The sequence below is a fragment of the Hippocampus comes genome, unplaced genomic scaffold (genome assembly GCF_001891065.2).
Source record: "Hippocampus comes isolate QL1 unplaced genomic scaffold, H_comes_QL1_v1.1 scaffold132, whole genome shotgun sequence".
NCBI classification, from domain to species: Eukaryota; Metazoa; Chordata; class Actinopteri; order Syngnathiformes; family Syngnathidae; genus Hippocampus; species Hippocampus comes.
Window position 1 is genome coordinate 1,301,528 of NW_017805467.1, and position 20,307 is coordinate 1,321,834.

At 42.0% G+C, this 20,307-nt stretch overlaps 1 protein-coding gene across 1 annotated transcript in view; it reads left to right on the forward strand.

Annotated features, from left to right (window-relative positions):
• nr5a2 (nuclear receptor subfamily 5, group A, member 2) overlaps positions 1 to 20,307 on the forward strand; it is a 60,782-nt gene extending 40,475 nt beyond the window's left edge. Inside the window, exon 7 of the mRNA XM_019875513.1 lies at positions 18,959 to 20,307. Coding sequence (XP_019731072.1) covers positions 18,959 to 19,206 — 248 coding nt within the window. The 3' untranslated portion in view covers positions 19,207 to 20,307. The remainder of the gene's footprint in view (positions 1 to 18,958) is intronic.

Here is a 20,307-nt window from a genome sequence, read left to right on the forward strand (position 1 = left end):
ATACTTTATCTTTTAACAGACTTTACACTTGTCATACCGCAGAAATGTAGATTTACAGCTCCGAAAAAATTAAATGATTATAAAAACAAAGTACATTCACATCTCTAAAAAAAATTAACAATTTAAGAGTATGAAATACATTTATGGCACATCAAATATGGCGGGAACGCTCACAACCAGACAAATAACTCAAAGCCTATGTGTAGGCCTACATGTCAATACTTAAATCGTGATGTTTTGTTTTATTTTGTTTTTTGGATGATATACTTTCAAGATTACAGCCTCCGTAATGTCTAATCTATCACTTTATTGTCCTCTCAAAATTAAATGCAAAACTGACATGATGTTAATATTTGACCAGCTATTCGTGAGCTAAACTCTCTCTCTCTCTCTCTCTCTCTCTCTCTCTCTCTCTCTCTCTCTCTCTCTCTCTCTCTCTCTCTCTCTCTCTCTCTCTCTCTCTCTCTCTCTCTCTATCTGTATTGTTTTGATTTACCAAATAGGTATTAATCAATGACATGTTTAAATAATGAAAAACTGTATTTTGTTCATAGGGTACAATCATGACCACCCACTGTCCAATGCAAAAATTTAAAAAAAGAGGCTATTTGAATGCCACTGGACAGCAGCAAATTATCGTATTTTCCGCAGTATGAGGCGCACCTAAAAGCATTCAATTTTCTCAATAGCAGACAGTGCGCCTTATACATGGATTTTGATTTCTTTATTTTAAATGTTCTGTAAAACGCTTTGTTACAGCTGCACTGGTTGTGAAGGCTCTATATAAATAAAGCTATATTACATTGTATTGTATTCCCTTTTGTATAGCTCCATCTAGTGGATGCACAACACAACCCTAGCTTCTATTGTATGCTTCTATTGTATGCACCTTATAATGCGGTGTGCCCTACATATGAGTTTTAAAATTGGCCATTCATTAAAAATGCGCCTTCTACTCCGGAGAGTCTTATAGTGAGGAAAATACGGTACTTTCATTAATGCAGGAATTTAATCGTAACATTTAACAATATACAGTACATTCATTTCACCCTTTAATCAGCTTACTGTATGAAAAATATAATATGAATTGAACCGAAAGAAAAAGAGTGCCAACTTCTGGATCTGTCACCCATGCAGAGTTGAACAATAGGATTAATTGTGTCTGAAAGATGGCATAAATCGTTGTTTGGTATGTACTGCATAAGTGTTCATGTGAGTCCAATCTCCCCCGTGTGACCGGCAGATAGAAGAGTCAGTTGATGCATTGGTGCAATGACAACACGATTGGAAAATATAGAGGTGGTGTTTGCAGTGGGGGTACACTATAGATTTATGTATAAGGCTAATAAAGAGCAATCTATGCACAATCCATCGCCTTCTTCATCACTCCGCTTTGACTGTCGGGTAAAGTGCTGGGCAAACGCATGCTGATTGAAAACTATTGGACTGTCATCTACTTTTCAAACAAATCTCTTTACCAGCCATCAGCATCCTCCAGTCTTCGTTCTGAGGCAGCAAACCAACAAATAAAAAAGTCCTTCGCCGCTCGCTCAAACTTTCTAGCCGACAGATCCAAACTCAACTAATCATGTTTGAGTGTCCAGACTTTTCTTTCCTCTTATTCCGTCTCATCAGGAGTAGGTGGAAATATGCCTCTAAAACAATCAATGTAATACTTGCACCTATTTCTGTCAGTTTTAGCCTAAGAAACATAACGCACCTTCCACTTTGTAGGGAATTCAGTGTAATCAGGCTGCGGAAAAGGCTTTCAGAATTTATGAAGCAATAAAAGCTCCGGCTTGCTATCATTACCGATTGCAGGCTGTTGTCATAAAGACCTGTTGCGGTGACTTGTGTGTAGTTGTGAGGAAATAGTCGCACTGCATCTTCTTTTTCTTCTGTCCTATGCCTCACCTTAGAAAATCCTCTGTTTCTCAGCATTCATTCACACATTGCATTTCCAATCTGAAGCTAAAACTTCCATTTTATTCGGTTCTCAAGATTCATCAAATGTGGACAGTTAAAACATTTTACCCGATGTTAATATGGCTACTCGAGATGCACAGAGAAAATAAACAGAAAGATAGTCGGACAAATGAAAATGCATTCGCTGATAACTTCTCTGATAACATCCAAAAAAAGACAAATATGCTGTCTCTCCAAAGACATCACATTTTACTGTAACATTCTTATTTAACCTTAAAAAAAATGAGACAGGAGAAAAATACCCATGAAGTAAATGTATGTTTCTATTTTTACATGGGATATCAAATGTATAGATAGATATAAGATATGAAAAAAACATATTTTGTAATTTTTTTCATAAATGCATATTAATTTCCTGTATTGAAAACCAGAGGACTCACATATATTGCCAGCATCCTACCAATGCACTACACTGTCTATTCTCATCTTCCAAACAGTCCAACTGTCTCAAACTATGTTCATTCTTATAACTTCCATAAGTACCAGCAGTGGTTTACTTATTCACCAGGATGACATTGGTATGTGTATATAATGCGGACAGTTGCATCAGTTGTAAAGCACGTTTTGCAACAGTCATAATCACTTTGCCACTACTCTGTCACAACCATAACACGTGCAGCACCACCTTGCTCGTCATAGCTCAATATTGTGAAAGCAGTGTTGTGGCACTCGGACGTAGACCACATTTTAACCTCTACAGCCATACAGGGACTATGCTCCATGGTACACAATCACTCCACAGCTACACATGGGTTTGTAAAAGTTTTTGAAAAGAAAAGAACACTGCCCTCCTCCTCCCCCTCCTCCTCCTCCTCCTCCTCCTCCCCTGCCGATGTCCTGCTCTCTCGTGTGGGGTGATTTAAGGTGGCCCAGCGAAATTGTTGCCCACCATCTCTGCCTTCCATTCTCCCTCTGCCTTATTACAGGCTGTCAGTTTATTATAAAACATTAGGAAAGCAGAGGGACACTTGCAGTTACTGTCCTATCGATCGGCACGGATAGATTCTGTGATTTAGAGTCCACCTCGGCTCATGCCCTACGTGTTCTCGGTCTCCCATTTGCTTTGGCTATTGATGTTTCAACATTAACAGTTACAAGCTGCTACAGAAAATCAATTCTCAACTTTTATTACCGGCTGGATAACGCTGAGGGCCCCCCTGCCAGCCCATATTTAGGAGCTACGGATACTCGGCCCGGCACGTCAGGTGTTTTCTAAGTGGTATGGGTAATATCAATCATTTGTTGACACACTACGGGGCCATCAGAGGCCAAATGGAGGGGCCTTAAGAGTGCAGCATAAGTAATCAAAGTTGTTTTTTTTTTTTAATTCCTGCATATTAACATACTTATATTGAACCGTTTTGAACATCAAACACACCTCAACCTGCCAAAGATGACGATTGATCCCCTCAACTATCTTGACTGACCAACCATTCACCTGCTACCTGCGCGCACGCATATGTGTGTGTGTGTGTGTGTGTGTGTGTGTGTGTGTGTGTGTGTGTGTGTGTGTGTGTGTGTGTGTGTGTGTGTGTGTGTGTGCGTGTGCATGCGCGCACTCAAATGTTGTGAATGTAAAGAGGCTGAGGCCTTTCAAACATTTATGAGGAGCAGTAGTACAGGAGTTCTTCTGGGACAAACAGCCCCCGGTTCTGTGCTCACAGTCCCGATCAATGGAAGTCAAGTTCATTTCACCCCTCTCCCCATTCCTTTTCCAGTCGTGCAGTGGCCCACTGGTGGGGCTGCATCACACTTACACTACTTGTTTTCGTGACTGTGTACATGTGTGAATGTGTGTTTCCCAATTGCCAAAGCTTCAGGTTATCATTATGTACAGGCCTGTCCGCTGCAATGCTAATACTCATACATTCTCAGTGGTCACGTCTTGGGTCCCACTGCTCTGCCGGCTCGGAAAGCGCTCCACTCCAATTAACGGCCAAGGGATGCATGCTTGAGCCAGGGAGGACAGACCTGGGCTACCCAGGGCCCTGCGGTGAACAGGCTCATTTTAGTGAAAGAAAGCACACATTGTGCAAACACGAGTGTTGCAGAATACCATATCACCACCCAGTGATTTGTGGAAGTGTTGTGTCTGTCTTTTTACTGTAAAATAATCCTTTATTCACCACAGAACTATAATGATCCAAATGCTTCACCACCATTTAAATGGTTTCATAAATGCCCTCGCGACATAGTAGCTACCGGTTTGCTGGACTCATTGTCGTAAACGAAGGCAGACATGGCCACCATCACAGAATTGGGTACAGTATTAAGTCACCTGCTAACAAATATGATCTGATTCTTACCAATCAAAAACAAATAGATGTCTCTAGATTTACTACAAGATTGTGTCCTATGTGTGGTATGACATCAGGAAAAAAAAAACAACGGCCACAGTCGTGCATTGTATCGATCAGCTCTCAATCTTACGTGTACACCGTGCAACAAGAGCGGTATAACCATAACTACGCCGCTGTCCTGTTTCTGTTCCTGGTTCTTTCTTTTTCTTTTCTTTTTATTAATAAATGGTTGAGCAAAAAGGGCTTATTTCCACATCTGCTAAATTTCGGTGCGGAGTGGCTTACCAGCAAGTGCAGCGCTGGGGCCCAAGACTTACCGTTGAGAATGTAGTTGCATTAGCAGGCCTCAATTCCTTATGCCACAGATTTCCATACAGGAAAATACAATTTAGCTTATTAAACACACTAAAACCAATAAATAAATCAAGCAATTCAACATTGTTTATATAATGTCGCTTTGAAAAACTGCTACATCAAAGGCTTTCTATCAAAGTTGACAAGGCAAAAATAGTGTCGGATTTTTTTTTTTTTTTTTTTTGGTGGGTTTTGGTGTAGCCCAAAAGCTGGCTCAAAATGAATCCCATCTGCAAATTCAGAACCAAACAAAGAGCAGTCTGTAGTAAGCTGACCATACTTGATGATCATTAATGTGATATCTTCACAAATCAAACATTTATACAAAGCACAAGTGCAGGAGAACATTATTGTTTCGTCTTCACAGATTTTCTATGACTATTTTGGCTGTAAATGTATTTGTAGAAAATCTTCATTAAATAGAAGGAGTGGTGGTCACCATGACTCATTTAGCCCCACGTTTTTGACAGTAAACACTTCTAACACTTTTTAAAGAGCATCGAGGGCCATGTCAAATGTTATTTTCAGTACATGTCGCGGCCCGCTAAAAACAGTGGGAGGGTTTCAAATGGCCCCTGGGCTGTAGTATGGACACCACTGCCCTATGACCATGTTCAGGGTCCATGGGTTAGAAACTGACCCCCTACTTGCTCCTTTCTGTGTCAAGCTCACATGGATTTGCACTGGGTACTCCGGTTTTCTCCTACATTCCAAAATTATGCCTGATAGGCCAATTAAATTTTGTCCATAGGTGTGAAGGTGAACGTGAATAATTGTTGATATAGTATCTGTGTCCTGTGACTGACTGGCCTCAAGTCCAATGTCTAACTCAGTCTCTAGACTCCAGCTTGTGGAAAATATGTCACTCCGTTTACCAAATAAAACACATTGCCTTTTTTTTTTCATGGATAAAATCTTGGCTCACAAGAACAGGATTACAGGAAACTCATATAAGATGAAATCATTGACAAATGCCTTCCTTGTGTAAACACAAAACGGAACGGGATGCACACCAAAGGGCAGTCATGGGGCCCTCTGTTTAAGTGCACCACGGGTGAAACGTTCAAAACTAAAAATGCAATCAGGTGTACCCCCAGCTTTTACACGGCCAGCCTGTCAATCATTTCTTAGGGTGTAAACGGGAATAGTATCTCATCAGCCCTTTTGTATGTGTAGTCTCGACAGGAATTAGTGTTGCTGCTGTCATTTCCTTAGAAAAGACACTCCATTATGTCTTTATGACAGGTTTAGCTTATTATCACTCATTAGTGTTACTCTTTGGTTGGTAATAAGCAACTTATTCTTTCAAACAAGTAATAATGTGTTTAACACTTTAAGGGCATTCGGTATGATTTTTTTAACAATTGATAGTTATCCCGTCCTCATAATCAGCTGTAACAATGTATTCTCATTGTATTTGATGATGCTCTAAAAGGTACTTTTAGTATTTTTGTAGATAAATTGCAAATAATGGTTCGACTACAGTACCTCACGGTGTGGCATTCAGGGTGTGTTTAGGACACTGAAGTTACCACTTCCCTCATTCCAATACCTAAATCAGCTTTGATTTGTAACCCGTATTTGAACATACAGTATTTCAACTATTTTTATGTAATTTGATTGTGGAATTTGAACTTAAAGGAAAGCGTCAATAATTTTATATGTGTGGTTTTAATTTTACATGTTGGTAATAATTAATTAGAAAAATGCACAAGAGCTGACGTACCTGGAGGGACATAGCGAATCCGTATGTTATAACGGTAATTTATTGTCACCATTTCCAATAAAACGGTTGCCAACTACAATGTATAATCCAGTATGAACAGTTATAGGTGTAAAAACATGAAGATGTAATTCATGTTATGGTAATTACAAATACGTGTATACAGTATGAGGAAAAAATGATTTTATTAGACATGAAACAAACTGGAGCGTCCCTACTTCATCTCTGAAAACATTCAGTCAGCAAATGGAAAGTGCCTTCTCCAGTTCAGGATGTGCCGCACCCTGAAGCTGGTTCCGATCATTTTTCACTCCGAGCCTCGAAATATGCCTTGATTTTGTTGCCATCACAGATGATTGTGGAAATCGTCAACTTTGCCAATTCGTAGTCTCCCTTTCGAAAGTAAGGCCGCGACGGCAATTAGCTTCCCACAGTTTGTTTTAACGAAGGCCTTTTCACTATTTTGTTGGGAAAATCCGGTCGTTATAATGAAGTTTACATGATAAAGGTGTTTGTTAAGCAAATGGAAAATGAATTACATGAAATGGTGAATTTGAAATGTGAACGTTATAGGGGTGTAAACGCCATCAGGGTACGTGGAAAAGAGGTACGACTGTACTGGCCACAAATGATACGGCTTCATTCTTTTGGGATTAACACTAAAGATAGGGCATAGCTATTTGTGTATATCATTGAGCAGTCTCCTCCAAAGTTGACACATGTCACAGTTATCTCGTGACGTGTTCAATGAACTTAGTAGTCAACTGTATTGTTTTAAAATTTGTTTCTAAAGTGATTCAACATACATGTAAAATAATGAAGTACATTATTTAAGATGAATAATGGCGTACATAGGTGAAGTATCCCTTTCATCAAGACAAGTTGTCTTTATTCAAGTTGGGTTGTAAATATATAACCCAGTTACCTACTGACCCCAAATCATAAATGGAGCTTTGTGGTGGCGTCACAGTCTTGCCTGCATTGTCAGCCATTGTGTTCCTGTACGATTGAGCATAGTACACAAACGTGTTTAAACTATGGCGGTGGTAAACTGGTGATCAGTTGGCTGCTATCATACCAATACTCCCTTGTGTGCGTCTGTGTGTGTGTGTGTGTGTGTGTGTGCGTGTGTGTGTGTGTGTGTGTGTGTGTGTGTGTGTGTGTGTGTGTGTGTCTTCTGTGGACAATGTGGTTACAAGATACCTCTGAGCAGGCAGAGAACAGCGGGGCTTTAAAGTTTTGGGAATGCACGCCGTGGTTTGTGTGTGTGTGTGTGTGTGTGTTTGTATGTAACCAGAGACAGTTATTAAATGTTTTAAAGCGCAGATGATCCAACAGGTGCCCTGGCTCACTGGCTCTGGTTCTCCCATCCTTGCTCTCTTGCCGTTGACCCCTAGAATGCATCACAGCTCCTTATTGGTCTTTTCTTGTCCTGAGATATATTTTTAGCAACAAAGCTACATGACTCTACTGTTTTCACACACGCCCAAGCACATACATCCGCCACAGCTCTCTGATTGACTTTTTGGGAAATGAAAGAGCACACACGCCCAAGCACATACACACACAGCTCTCTGATTGACTTTTTGGGAAATGAAAGATTTACACAGCAGTACAACAAGGAGCTGAAAATAACTGGTTGATAATTCATATGAAATCATCGATGTATGCATCTATCGAAAATAATCGATGTATTATTAAGTCATATGTTTATGCATCCTTCTGTCATCCGTCATTTCATGCCCTGACTTGCCGCAATGGTGTGCAGTGCCTTAGTGCCACCTGCCACTGATACCCACATTATACATTACACCGCATGCCTCTAAATTCAAACTCAACGTTCCGCAATGACAACTGACAAACGTGGTACAACTCAATAAAGTCCTAACTGGAAATGTTTTTCTTTCTTGGTTTCCTAAATGATTGAAGATTAATTAAAGCACACAGTCAGTGACCACTTGATTTGGTTTGCCAGTAAAATTGCCACAATGATAATATGTCCTACTGATAATGATAATGATAATACCCCCCCCCCTCCCCATTAAAAAAACAAAAAATGTATGGTATATGTTTTTGTTTGTAATAATTGAGCCAGTTTAAATACTGTTACAGTAACTGTGTTTTGGATGACATTGAATGTCCATCCATCCATTTTCTTGACTACTTGTGCTCCCGTCATAGATACATTGATGGATGAATGGATGAAAAAAATGTCCTGACTTTATCAAAATTAAGGAGATACTAATGTTGAGATGTCGAGTACTGTTACAAAAACACAATTAGAATGCTCTCCACACAGACAATTTCGGAGGAGGATGGATAGATGACTATGAATTACAATGACAGTATAAAGAAGCAATACCTGGTACCTTTGCATAGTATATGCAAATATTTGAGCTGAATTAAGATGATGGTTCAGAGTTACATAATTGAACACATATACTCAAGTGCTTTGGATGTCATTGGAGTGAAGTTGTAGGTCAAGATGCGGTCAGCAAATTGCATCGAGTTTTGTGTCCATTAGTAGTCTGACATTTTGACTCATCTAATCTTTCTACTCTTATATTCTTCCACTGCGGGAAAATATCAAGTACACACACTTTTCTGCTCGAAGCAGCGGCGTGCCAACATGTCACATAAATACTAGGGCCACCACCATAGAGCAATTTGCACTTAAGTTAACTCCACTTGTCACATAGGGGACCAAAATCACACAGAGAGCAAAGAAGTTGAAAGGACAGTGGAAAATCTGGTCACACTCTCTTTAGTCAGCACTACCCACTGCTTTCCATCATCAAGCGAGAATGATGGAGGGAGTGGTGGTGAAACAAGAGAGTGAGAGAGTAAAGAGAGAGAGAGAAAGAGGAAGCGTGTGGGGTGCTATGGATTAACTGTCCTTCATGCCGAAAATATACATCCCCAGGCACTTGCCGTTGAATTATTAATTCAAATTTGTCAGAAAAAGAATAAGAGGCGTCTATTGACGGGGAGACGGGCCCTTTAATGAGACCATTAAAGGGGAGACTTCCCACAACAGGCACCTTACCGACTGCTGCAGGAGTTTTTGAGGGGAGGGCGGGGGGTGGATTGTGGGTGAGGTACTTGACCCCCCAATGATTTTCTGTCACTTCATCATAAACAAGAAAGGTTGACTTGCCCCTCCACCCGGCAAGCCCTCTCACAGCTACTAAACAAATCGTGTGTATAATTAGCCGAGGGGCGCAAAAGTGCACTGAATGTAAACAAGGTTAGAGAGAGCACGACGGTATCATTTGCCACTATATTGGTGGAGGGGAAGATAATTTGACTGCACTTGAAGTATTTTTAATGTTTTGTCAGGGACATCCGGTTAAAAAGGACAACCAACATTTTAGAACCAACTCACAATGTGACCAGTTCAAACTGCAAACACAGTGTGAGTCAGTTATTATCTTTACAAAGGCAGTTTTTTTTTCCTCCCAGCATTTGGATATGACTTTATTGTGAATGTTTACCTCATGAAGTATCCAGTGAGCATACTGTAAGTGTGCTCATTGTTGGACAAATCCACCATTGCCAGTCCTGAACTATCAGCCATTGCACATAACTGTGCTATGGACAGTTGAGACAGAATTGAGGTGAGAGAGCGGTGACCTTTGGGTGCATCTCAGATCAGCAACGTATTTCACTATGGTATTTATTCCAGGAAGGTAAAGTAGATGAGAAGCAAGAAGATCAGAAGGACCTTGAAAAACCAGTGGGTTCATTGCTGATTCGGGATGGTGAGTGTCCCTCTGGCAAATTGATTTTCATTATGGTGAGACAATGTGATATTTTCTTTTAACTCAGCATGAAAAAGGAGGCGGCCTCTATGTCGTCCTGCGACTCGCCAGACTTGTCATCTAAATTCCTTTTCATTATTTGTCTGATAATCCTATATGAGGCCAAATCCAATCCAGATGCATTTGACAGGAAGTACTTTTTCTGTCGGATACAGTGTTTTACTTCCAATGTCTTTTCCACTTGCAACAACCTGAGAGCTGAAAGTCAAAACCCGGAACCTCCGAACTGTGAGGCAGACGTGCTAACCAACAGAAACTCAGCAATGAAATAAATGTTGAAATAATGTATCCTTTTCCGACTGGAAGCTCCCAGTTGGACCTGTCTCTTGAAGAAAGGAAAAGACAGAAGCATCTGATCCAGGATGTAAATTCACTTCAGGAGAAATCCCAAGCACCTTGCAGCCAGCATAGACAATGAGGAAGCTCTTCTGTCTCGCTTCCTCCAGCACAGAGCGCCTTCTCGCTTGTTTATTTTATCACACCTCAGGCACTTTTGCCTCCGTTCCATCTCTTGACCCCTCTCAATTGCCTTGCCGAGCCCACCAACCTGTCCTTGGGCGACAGAACAGAACAGACCGCTACCTTTTAATAACAACGGCAATGTTGTCAACCAAGCTGTAGATTTGACCTAATATATCCCCAAATGGGCTCCACTCGGTTCTCTTTCAAAGCTTCCTGACATCACACCTCTTGACTGGTTTAACGGGAAGTTTTGATGGCTGGATAGACAAATTGAGCCTTCGTATTTGATTCTGACATGCTGACAAATGCGTGTCCCCTTCGATGGTGTGTTGTGTGAGAGAAAGGAAGTGTGAGGGGTTTGTAATTATTTATTGCTCACACAGAGGATCGTCAGCCCCTGGACGTTGGGCGGGATACTAGCTCCAGGGCATGTGGCTACAGTAAGTTACTGTAACGAGAGAATCACAGTGGAGGATAGTCTGTGTTCAGAGCCTAATGAGGCTTTTTCTTGAATGTATAAGAAGTCTGAGTGTGATATTTGTCAGGTTCTTACAGCCTATTAAATATAGATGAGTGCTTTCAAGGGCATTTGAGGCTGTTTGCCTGTTTTCCCAAATTAGTCATTATAGGCCAGACTCCACTCAAAATACAACACAATAATTGATGATAAAAAGCCCAAAAGGTCAGTCTGAGAAGTAGTTCCTGCTATCCCCAAGCAAACTGCTTTTTAGTCCAGACCGCATTCTGATACAGAGTGAAACCTTTTAACTTTCTCAAGCTCTGATGTTTCTCTTCCGTGTTTCACAGTCCTCATTCAGGGAAAGGTAAAGGGTCACCAAAAACCTGATTCTCCATCTATTTTCCATATCACTTGTCCTGTTCAGGGCGATGAGTGAGCTGATGAGTGAGCTGAGGCCCAGCTGACTCAGGCCGAAAGACAAACTATTTCCTGGACTGGTAGGCAGTTAGTCGCAGGGCAGATCTACCGGTACACACTCACACTGTCCCTGAATGGTAACGGCAAAAACGGAAGTCACCATCAGTTCATGAGGTGAAGACAAAATAATACGCTAAGGGGTTTAAAATATTTTGGTTAATCTTTTTAGTGGAGTCTGGCCTATAATGCATTTTCTATCACTTCCAGGGTCATGTGGAACCCGGAGCATGTCACAACTGATGGTTTGGGCAATGCTGTGGCTGCTCAGTATACAAACTGATTGGTTGGCAGCAGTAGTTTAGTCAGGAACTGGGAGTGATCAGTACCTAGAGTAATTAGTAGGTACATTTTTGGGACTGTGCACAATGGGCTCCGGCACGCCCCGCGGCCCTCATGAGGATAAGCGGATTAGATAATGGATGGATGGATGAACACTTAAATCTACAACACATCTGTATTTAGATGTTGGTCATGATGGTGACGGTTGGAACGTTCAGTACATTTTGGGGCAGTAATGGAGGGGGCTAGTGGGGGGAGCAACCGGGCTGTACACATTAGTTTAATTATGATTTTTGTGATTATTATTCGTCATAGTATATTTTTGAACATTCCTGATGTTTGATTGTTTGATTTATAATTTGCCAATTCTTAATTGACTGCTCACTATTTACTTGATGTGTCAGTTTCTTCATTAAAGGTCAAGATTCTCTTGTTTAAAGCTCGATGAGATGATTCAATCTCTTGTCATGTGCTGAGTGTGTCTGTGTATCCCTTTAGTCTCCAGTAATCTGAATCTGACAGAACCCTAATTAATTGTTCAGCACCGCACACAGCACCAGTCGTACGCCCGTTTTTTTGTGCGGCTGAAAAGGAATTCCCCAAAAGGGAGTCGGAGGAAAACAAGTGAGTGGCGCTCTCCAGGGTGCGACGCGTTTGCTGGTAAGCATAAATAGAAAAGATCTTTAATGGCCTAATGGCGCGGCGCAATCTCCTGCTGAGGAAAGCTGCATGTTCATGTGAATTCTAAGTAGAGTATTGATGGGAAGTGAGGGGAATGTAGTCCAAATGTGTGTGTGTGTGTGTGTGTGTGTGTGTGTGTGTGTGTGCGTGCGTGCGTGCGTGCGTGCGTGCGTGCGTGCGTGCGTGCGTGCGTGCGTGTGTGTCCAAGTAGGTGTGTATGGGTTTGCTTATCTCCCAAGTTTATGGTAGCATGCGTTTCAAGCAGGGGGTTAAAGAAATTGCGATATTCTGCCACAAACCCAGTGACTGGATCAGGGCACTGTACCGTAACTCAGTGGGGCAATGAAGCGATGACATCAGCCACGTGGCTGTTTGTCCTTTGCCCCATAGGTTTATTTGCTTCGATTGCCCCTGCTGCCTTATTTGTTAGCGCCACATGTACCAACACACGGACGTCACCAACTGTTACCACTGAGTCCTGACTTGGTCCCTTTAACCCACTCAGAATGAAAGGTCATCCGGTTCTCGTTTGTTGACGCCCTCAGTTCTGATTGGAGCCAAACTGCTTGGTGGATTAATAATGAATAAAGTAGCAGAGGACATTGTTGACATGATAACAACTAAAGTGAGATGCAATAAAGAGGCCCGGACTCTGATTCAAGTCCTCTTGAAAGGGCCGCGGTTGTAGTAAAAGCTGCTCCGACTTTGATAGGCTCATATAAAGGCCTGTTGGAAGGCCAGAGCCTGATGGCGGAAGTCACTTGTTTGTCTACTGGTTTACTGACAGCGCTTGACTCAATATCTGTTTATGGCCCACCAGCTTTTATGTGTTGTTTTGAAACCCAGAGGGAAGCACATGTTGTGACATTTGAAGGGAGCGAATCGGCAGCATGTGACATGGACCTTTATTGATTTGGGACACTGAAAGTGAAAGAACACGGAGTTATTTTGTCATGTTGCCCTGACAGCTAGCTGTTTGTACGAGGAAGTCGTGATGGTAAATTGCGGCGCGATGAAGGAAGAACGGGAAAATATTGTCTTTGAGAAATTGAATCGGGGCAGCCATACCATATTTGTGTTCAAGGTGGAGTCAGGCACTTGAATTAGTACATGTGTAGTGTGTGGAAAAGCAGGACTTTGGAAACTCTAAAGTTGAAGACGACTACTCCTAAGTTTGTCCAAAGAAAACCATGAGACGGCAGTACTGGAAAATGGCACTTGCTCCAAAAGAAGCAAAAAAAAAAAAGATAAAGATGAATAGGCTACTGTATAAGTACATCAGAAAGTGTGTGTGTGTGTGTGGGGGGGGGGGTATGTTAAAAATCACTGTTTCATTGGAGACAGCATATTGAAAGTAACATATGATGCAGATTCAGACTTTAAATCCTTGTACGTTTTACTTATACTGTAGCACCAGTTAATTTGTTCCACTTATATCCTCCTGACTACCAGTAGTTCAAATTTGTCCTCTGTAGAGGACATTTGTGAACCTAAATATCTCCCACCCAGTGCCTCCAATCGCATTAACTCCTTTTGTTACTCTAAAGAGGACATTCAGTGCTTTCCAATGATACCAAATTTGTAGGGGTTAGAAAAAGTAAGAAAATGGCTTCCCTCAGTGCAAGCACTTTTTATGGGAAGAGGAAAAGTAATACTTTTTATCGACCACATTTTGTCTTGAAATGCTGTTGGCATTTTAATTATAAGACTCTTATGAACACGTTAAAGTGTTGTTTGAGTTGTTTTAAGTGTATTTGAGCCTGTTTAAAAAATGTAGGGATTTCAAAATTTTCTTTTGGAGGAGTCCAATTACTTCACATAGATTGGGGAATGTCAAAATAAATGTGATTGGACAACATTTTTTTTCCTGGTAGTCAGGAGGGTATGACAGTTAAGCAAAAGTTGAACCTTTTCAACATCTTGGGTTGACCACTTTCAGGACAAGTGTGTTTCATTCAACTCACAAGGAGAGTAACATGAATCCAGTGAGATGACGTAAGCGAAATATGCTGGTGTTTGTTGCATGTTTGAAATAATTTAGGATACAATGGTGGGAATGTCCTTCTCTTCAACTAATGTGGTAAAATAATTAACTTCAATTATGCACCCGTAATAGCTCGGCGGTTGACTGGTTAGCGCATTGACCTCACAGTGCAGAGGCGCAGGGTTCGCTTCCGGCTCCGGCATTACTGTGTGGAGTTTGCATGTTCACCCCGTGCCTGCGTGGGTTTTCTCCGGGTACCCAAATTCCCAAAACAGGCATGTCAGGTCAAAGGAACGCTCTAAATTATCCCTGGGGGTGATTGTGAGTGTGAATGGTTGTTCGCCTATGTGTACACTGTGATTGGCTGGCATCCGGTTCAGGGTGTACCCCACCTACTGGCCGAAGACAGCTGGGATAGGCTCCAGCACTCCCTGTGGCCCTTGTGAGGATAAAGCGGATCAGAAAATGGATGGATGGATATACACTCATACAGTGTGTGAGTTTGTGTGTGTTACCTCAGGCAGGCTGTAGGAGAGAGCGTGGGGGGGACAGTGTAACAGTGTAAAAACACACTTTGGCAGCATGATAACATCTAGTCTTCAAGTCTAATTAAAAGGCACAGCGGGTTCGGAGAGGAGAAGTGTGTGTGTGTGTGTGTGTGTGTGTGTGTGTGTGTGTATGTGTGAGCTTTTTCAGTAAGTCACTGGCTTCAGTGTGATCGCCCGTCAAATGGAACAATGTATTCTGCGGGACCTCAGGGTTTCTATTTGAGTAGTCGGACGCAGCACTGCGATGAACTGTGGTTGTTTTATCTGTAACAAAAAAAAAAGTTGATAATTAGTCCCACTGTGACTGAACGATGAGATAGAGGAAGAGGAAGGGAGGGAGGGAGGCTGGGAGGGAGAGGAGTGGCTGAGGTGAGGGGGAGGTAGAAAAGAAAAAGGAGAGCACTTAGCACACTTAATGCTTCGACCTGACACTGTCGAGAGATTAGTGATGGACTGCTTCGTTTTTTGATCTGAGCTTTCTTTTTTGTCTCTTTCGCTCTAATGATGTAAATAGCATTTATTATGGCCACATACAAAACTGGGAGTTTGCTCTTTTCTTTAATCTTATTTTTGACTCATCACATTTGCAAATTGTAGACAAAAAGCAAGCCTCTCGTATGGAAACCTTCATTCATTATTTTTTCAAAAGGGCCACTGATAGTAATTAGCAATTAAAATGTGGTCTTTTTGCTTCACTTTCGCCCTAATCAGCTTGACAGAGAGAAGTACTTAACTCTCTGTGGTAACCCCCAACGATCCACACATGCCTGCACACATACACGCGCGCGCGCGCGCGCGCACACACACACACACACACACACACACACACACACACACACACACACACACACACACAGATATTAATCCGTCTCATTTTAGTTTTTATGTTGCCGCAGATGTTAAACTAAACAACAAAGGCAATGGCAGCCATGCAATGGCCATCAATGACCAGAACACGCACTTGCGTGCACGCAGACACACGTTCACATTATTGGAGGAATATGAAGCTAAATTCACTAGAATCGCTTGGAGCTCATAAAAATCCTTTGAATTTCAACTCTTTGGGTGCCAATTTTAGAAGGCCATGTGATATCATCCGGGGTAAGGTACTTGACCATTCCATTTTGTGTGTGCAGGTATCATGTTACACTTGAAACATGTTCACATTTCATGATTTCTTAAGGTATTACAATGGGACATAAAAATGTATCAATATTGGTGAAATAATGGGATCTCTTGTCAGAGGGCTGAAGGTTTGATGGAACTTCAATTTATAGTACCCACTTAGATTTTCATCCACATAGTCTTCCGGTGGCGCTTCAGTCATTTTTTTTTTTTACACGTCTGGCTTTTGTACTTTCAAGGTTTTCCTGAGACACACCCATCATGCATAACCGACAAATTTGTGCGCAGCCACCAGATAAGGGGGCCGGGGGTTGCACTCTGGTTCCAGCGCTGTATAGCGGCCGTCCAGGAATCTCCCGAAATTCCCGATGTGCACCAGCTCCCTGCTTAAGTCGATGGGAGAATCCACGTGGCCAACAAAGTGGTCAGATTTGCACCTTTTCTGACTTAAACACATGTGAAAATATTCCCCATCATGAACAGTGAGTACACCCATGCACTTGTTCTTCATAAAGTCCAGAACTTGATATATAACTAGGCTTGGGCATCGACAACCGAGAATCGAGTGGAACCGGGACTAACATTCTGTCTCTCCCGCAATTGTTCACATTTTAATCTCGATTCTGAGTTAGGTAACCCCCGATAGCCCTTCCCACTGCTGAAACTGCTCCAGCACCATTTTTTTTTGCCAACGATGAGAAAAGTGTCCTTTGCATGGAGGAATCGAGCTTGAACTTTCCTTACCTCCCTCTACATTTTCTGCAATGGGATGCCTCCAGCAATGTTGGAACTGTTTTGGAGTTGCCTTTTTGTTCCAATGTGATTGCCCCACTGCAATGTCCGTAGTGACAGAGTTGGATGAGAACACATTTGAGGTGAAATGGAACAGAGATTGGGACCGAGGCCCTTTTTGGGGTCCCACATCTGTAACCTCTGACCTCACACATGTTTTTTTTAGGCACACGGACAACAGCTTCCACAGACACACTCCAAATGTATATCGTCTCGAAAATCCTTTGAGATCTGGCAGGTAAAAAAAGATGGCAAAAAGATGATGAGCCTTTCATCTGAAAGTTGCAAAGCAAATCAGGAACTTTTCTTTCATGCACCCTGAAATTGATTTTTTTTCAATTCCTCATTGACCTGCACATACTGTGCCTGTAGTGTAAGGCCTTATTAGTGCTTGGCAGCAATGCTGGTGCTGGTCCAGAAGTGTGGCAGCGGGTCACACAGCTGAGCGACAGCAGGAAAAAGCATGTCGTGTTTGTTTGGAGTCCCTCTTTGTCACCCCCTCCTACTGCCCAGCCCACACACACACACACACGCACACACACACACACACACACACACACCCTTTCCTGTCCTCTTCTTGGCCTTATTTAGCCCCTCGCCGTGTCACACAGAGGTCACGATGAGCATGCACACACTACACACCAGCCATACGGCACGCAATACAAAAGCAGACGCACACATGCATACAGATTGCAAATAGCATGGTAGAGTGCATCATAGATGGAAGTGCCTTGAAGGAGCTGATTCTCATACTCTTCTAGACCTCATTAGCTGCTGATTTATCCCCCACCCCCGACAACCCCCCTTTCTCCCTGCTAATGCGCTGTGTAGTGTGTGTGTGTGTGTGTGTGTGTGTGTGTGTGTGTGTGTGTGTGTGTGTGTGTGTGTGTGTGTTAGAGAGTAATACAATGCAAGCAAGGAAGACAAATGGCGTGTATTTCCAAGGATTAGTGTCTGATTATACATGCGTCTGAGAAGTGAGAAAGATCAAGTGCGCGCAATGGGATGAGGGCATGTGCGTGTATACATTTGTGTGTCCATACCACGCGATTGTACATGTGTGTGCGTCTGGAGGTGTCAAAGAGAAACAGGCACGCTGTTGTTACGCATTAACCTACATAAGCACATCCAACCTGAGGTCAAACAAATTAATAAATGATCCTTCACGCACATGCACACACACACACACACACACACACACACACACACACACACACACACACACACACACACACACACACACACACACACACGTGTGAGATAGTGGCTGTGCCATCTCATTAAAAATTCTTCAGCCCTGCACTTCATGATCATGACTAGAACACACCGTGCGGTGGTCCACCATTATCCATTTAGCACTTTTTCCACTTGTCTTGCAATAATCTGCGGGAGCCCCCTGTGAGCTTATTATTGTTATTGCCGAGGAAAAGCGCTGGTGGCAGCACGCACAGGTAGGATTTGGGGAAGGAAAAAAAAAATTACATTTGCACAAGGAACCAACAATCTACACCGAAAACTCTTGCACTTTTGTTGCACTCGCCAAATGTTCACTTCTTAAAAAAGTCATTTATATTTTCTGACATTGTTTTGATATGACAAAAAAAAAGGTGGCTGTAAGTCTGCCCTACATAATTTATTGACTCACGGGGATTGAATCTCAGGAGGACAACCCCTTTTTTTTTTCCTGCCTTCACCTGATTTCTTCGACACGGCTGTCCCAAGAGATAGCTGTGAGCAAAATAAACAGTAGAATCGTTACTTTGAAAGCCCTCAAAGCACAATTTCGCTGTGATAAAGTCAATTAATTACCGTGACAAGGTATAGCGGACAAAATGTGGACTGTCGAAGGGTGTGGTTTTTATGGCGTATGCTTAACATGCAGTGAAAACGCAATGGCCGGTTTAAATTAAAGGGCTTGGAAAATTGTATGTGGATCTGACTTTTTTGTCTCTTCTCACGTCGGTAGATGTGAAGAACCTGGAGAACTTCCACCTGGTAGAGAGCGTCCAGGAGCAGGTGAATGCGGCGCTGTTGGACTACGTCATGTGTAACTACCCGCAGCAAACGGACAAGTTTGGTCAGCTGCTTCTGCGGCTGCCAGAGATTCGAGCCATCAGCCTGCAGGCCGAAGAATATCTTTACTACAAGCACCTGAATGGTGACGTGCCCTGCAACAATCTGCTCATTGAAATGCTCCATGCCAAGAGAGCTTAGGAGGGGAACTGCACTACCAGCAACGCAGCTGCTGCATGGACACTTTGCGAGGAGTCAGGCCGCAGCCCCAAATCTTCTGCTTTTATTTAAATCCACCTCAGCCCTGAGTTGATTGCGTAAAGAATGGCAAACAGAGTAAAACCTCGAGAACTTTGAACAAAAAAAAAAAAATACACAAACTGAGCGTGCGCGCATATGAACGAGGGGAAAGAAGTGCAGACACACAGGACACAAAGAGGAACACTTGAACTAAACAAGGACTCACTGTTTATAACTACAGTGACTCTAACAAAGGACGTTTGCTTCTGGGAACGTGGACTTGTGTTTAGACTTTTCTTTTAGCTCTGGTTGGTACTGTACAGACGGCATTCATGTGGTCAACCAAAGCGGACTCTTACCTGCGATCACTGAACTCATCGAAACGGCAGTGGCAGCTTGACCTGACCAAAAATGTGAGAAATGACTATTGAAAAAGAAAAGACCCGAAATGGAATGCCCCTCAGTGATCAAAACAGTACTAGTCCAGTAACAGAAATAATTTGGTGGGTCCCCTTATTTGACCGCCCGAGTCCTTTTAAACCATGTACTTCATTCAGAATGTCGAATGTTAAAAACATATAGTTAATAATATCAGCTAAAATGATTGTGTATTTCCATTTTTCTTGCAAAAAAACACCCTTAATTTTACAATTTTACTACGAAAAAAAAAATGGAACGAGACAACCTGTGGTTTTGGATGTGGTTCTAGTCGGCCTTTGCCCAGAAAGACCAAAGCTTGCTGCAGAAGAAGGAAATGACACGAAACCTTTATAATCAGTATTATTTAATAAAAGAAAATTGCAAAAAAAAAAAGAAAAAAAGGAAAAAATATATTGTGATGTCACAGTTATGTGAGTCTTGCCTTATTTCATTACCATGCTAGCTAACTGTGCAGATGTGAATGAAAATATGTACAAATATATATATAAATAAAGTATTAATGTTGTAAAATTAAAAAAAAAAAACAAGAATTGCAGGTGTTTACATTCATGTGGTAATATGGGAGACAACTGTGATGACGCATTAATTGCAAAGCAATGATTTCCTAAAAAAAAAAAAAAA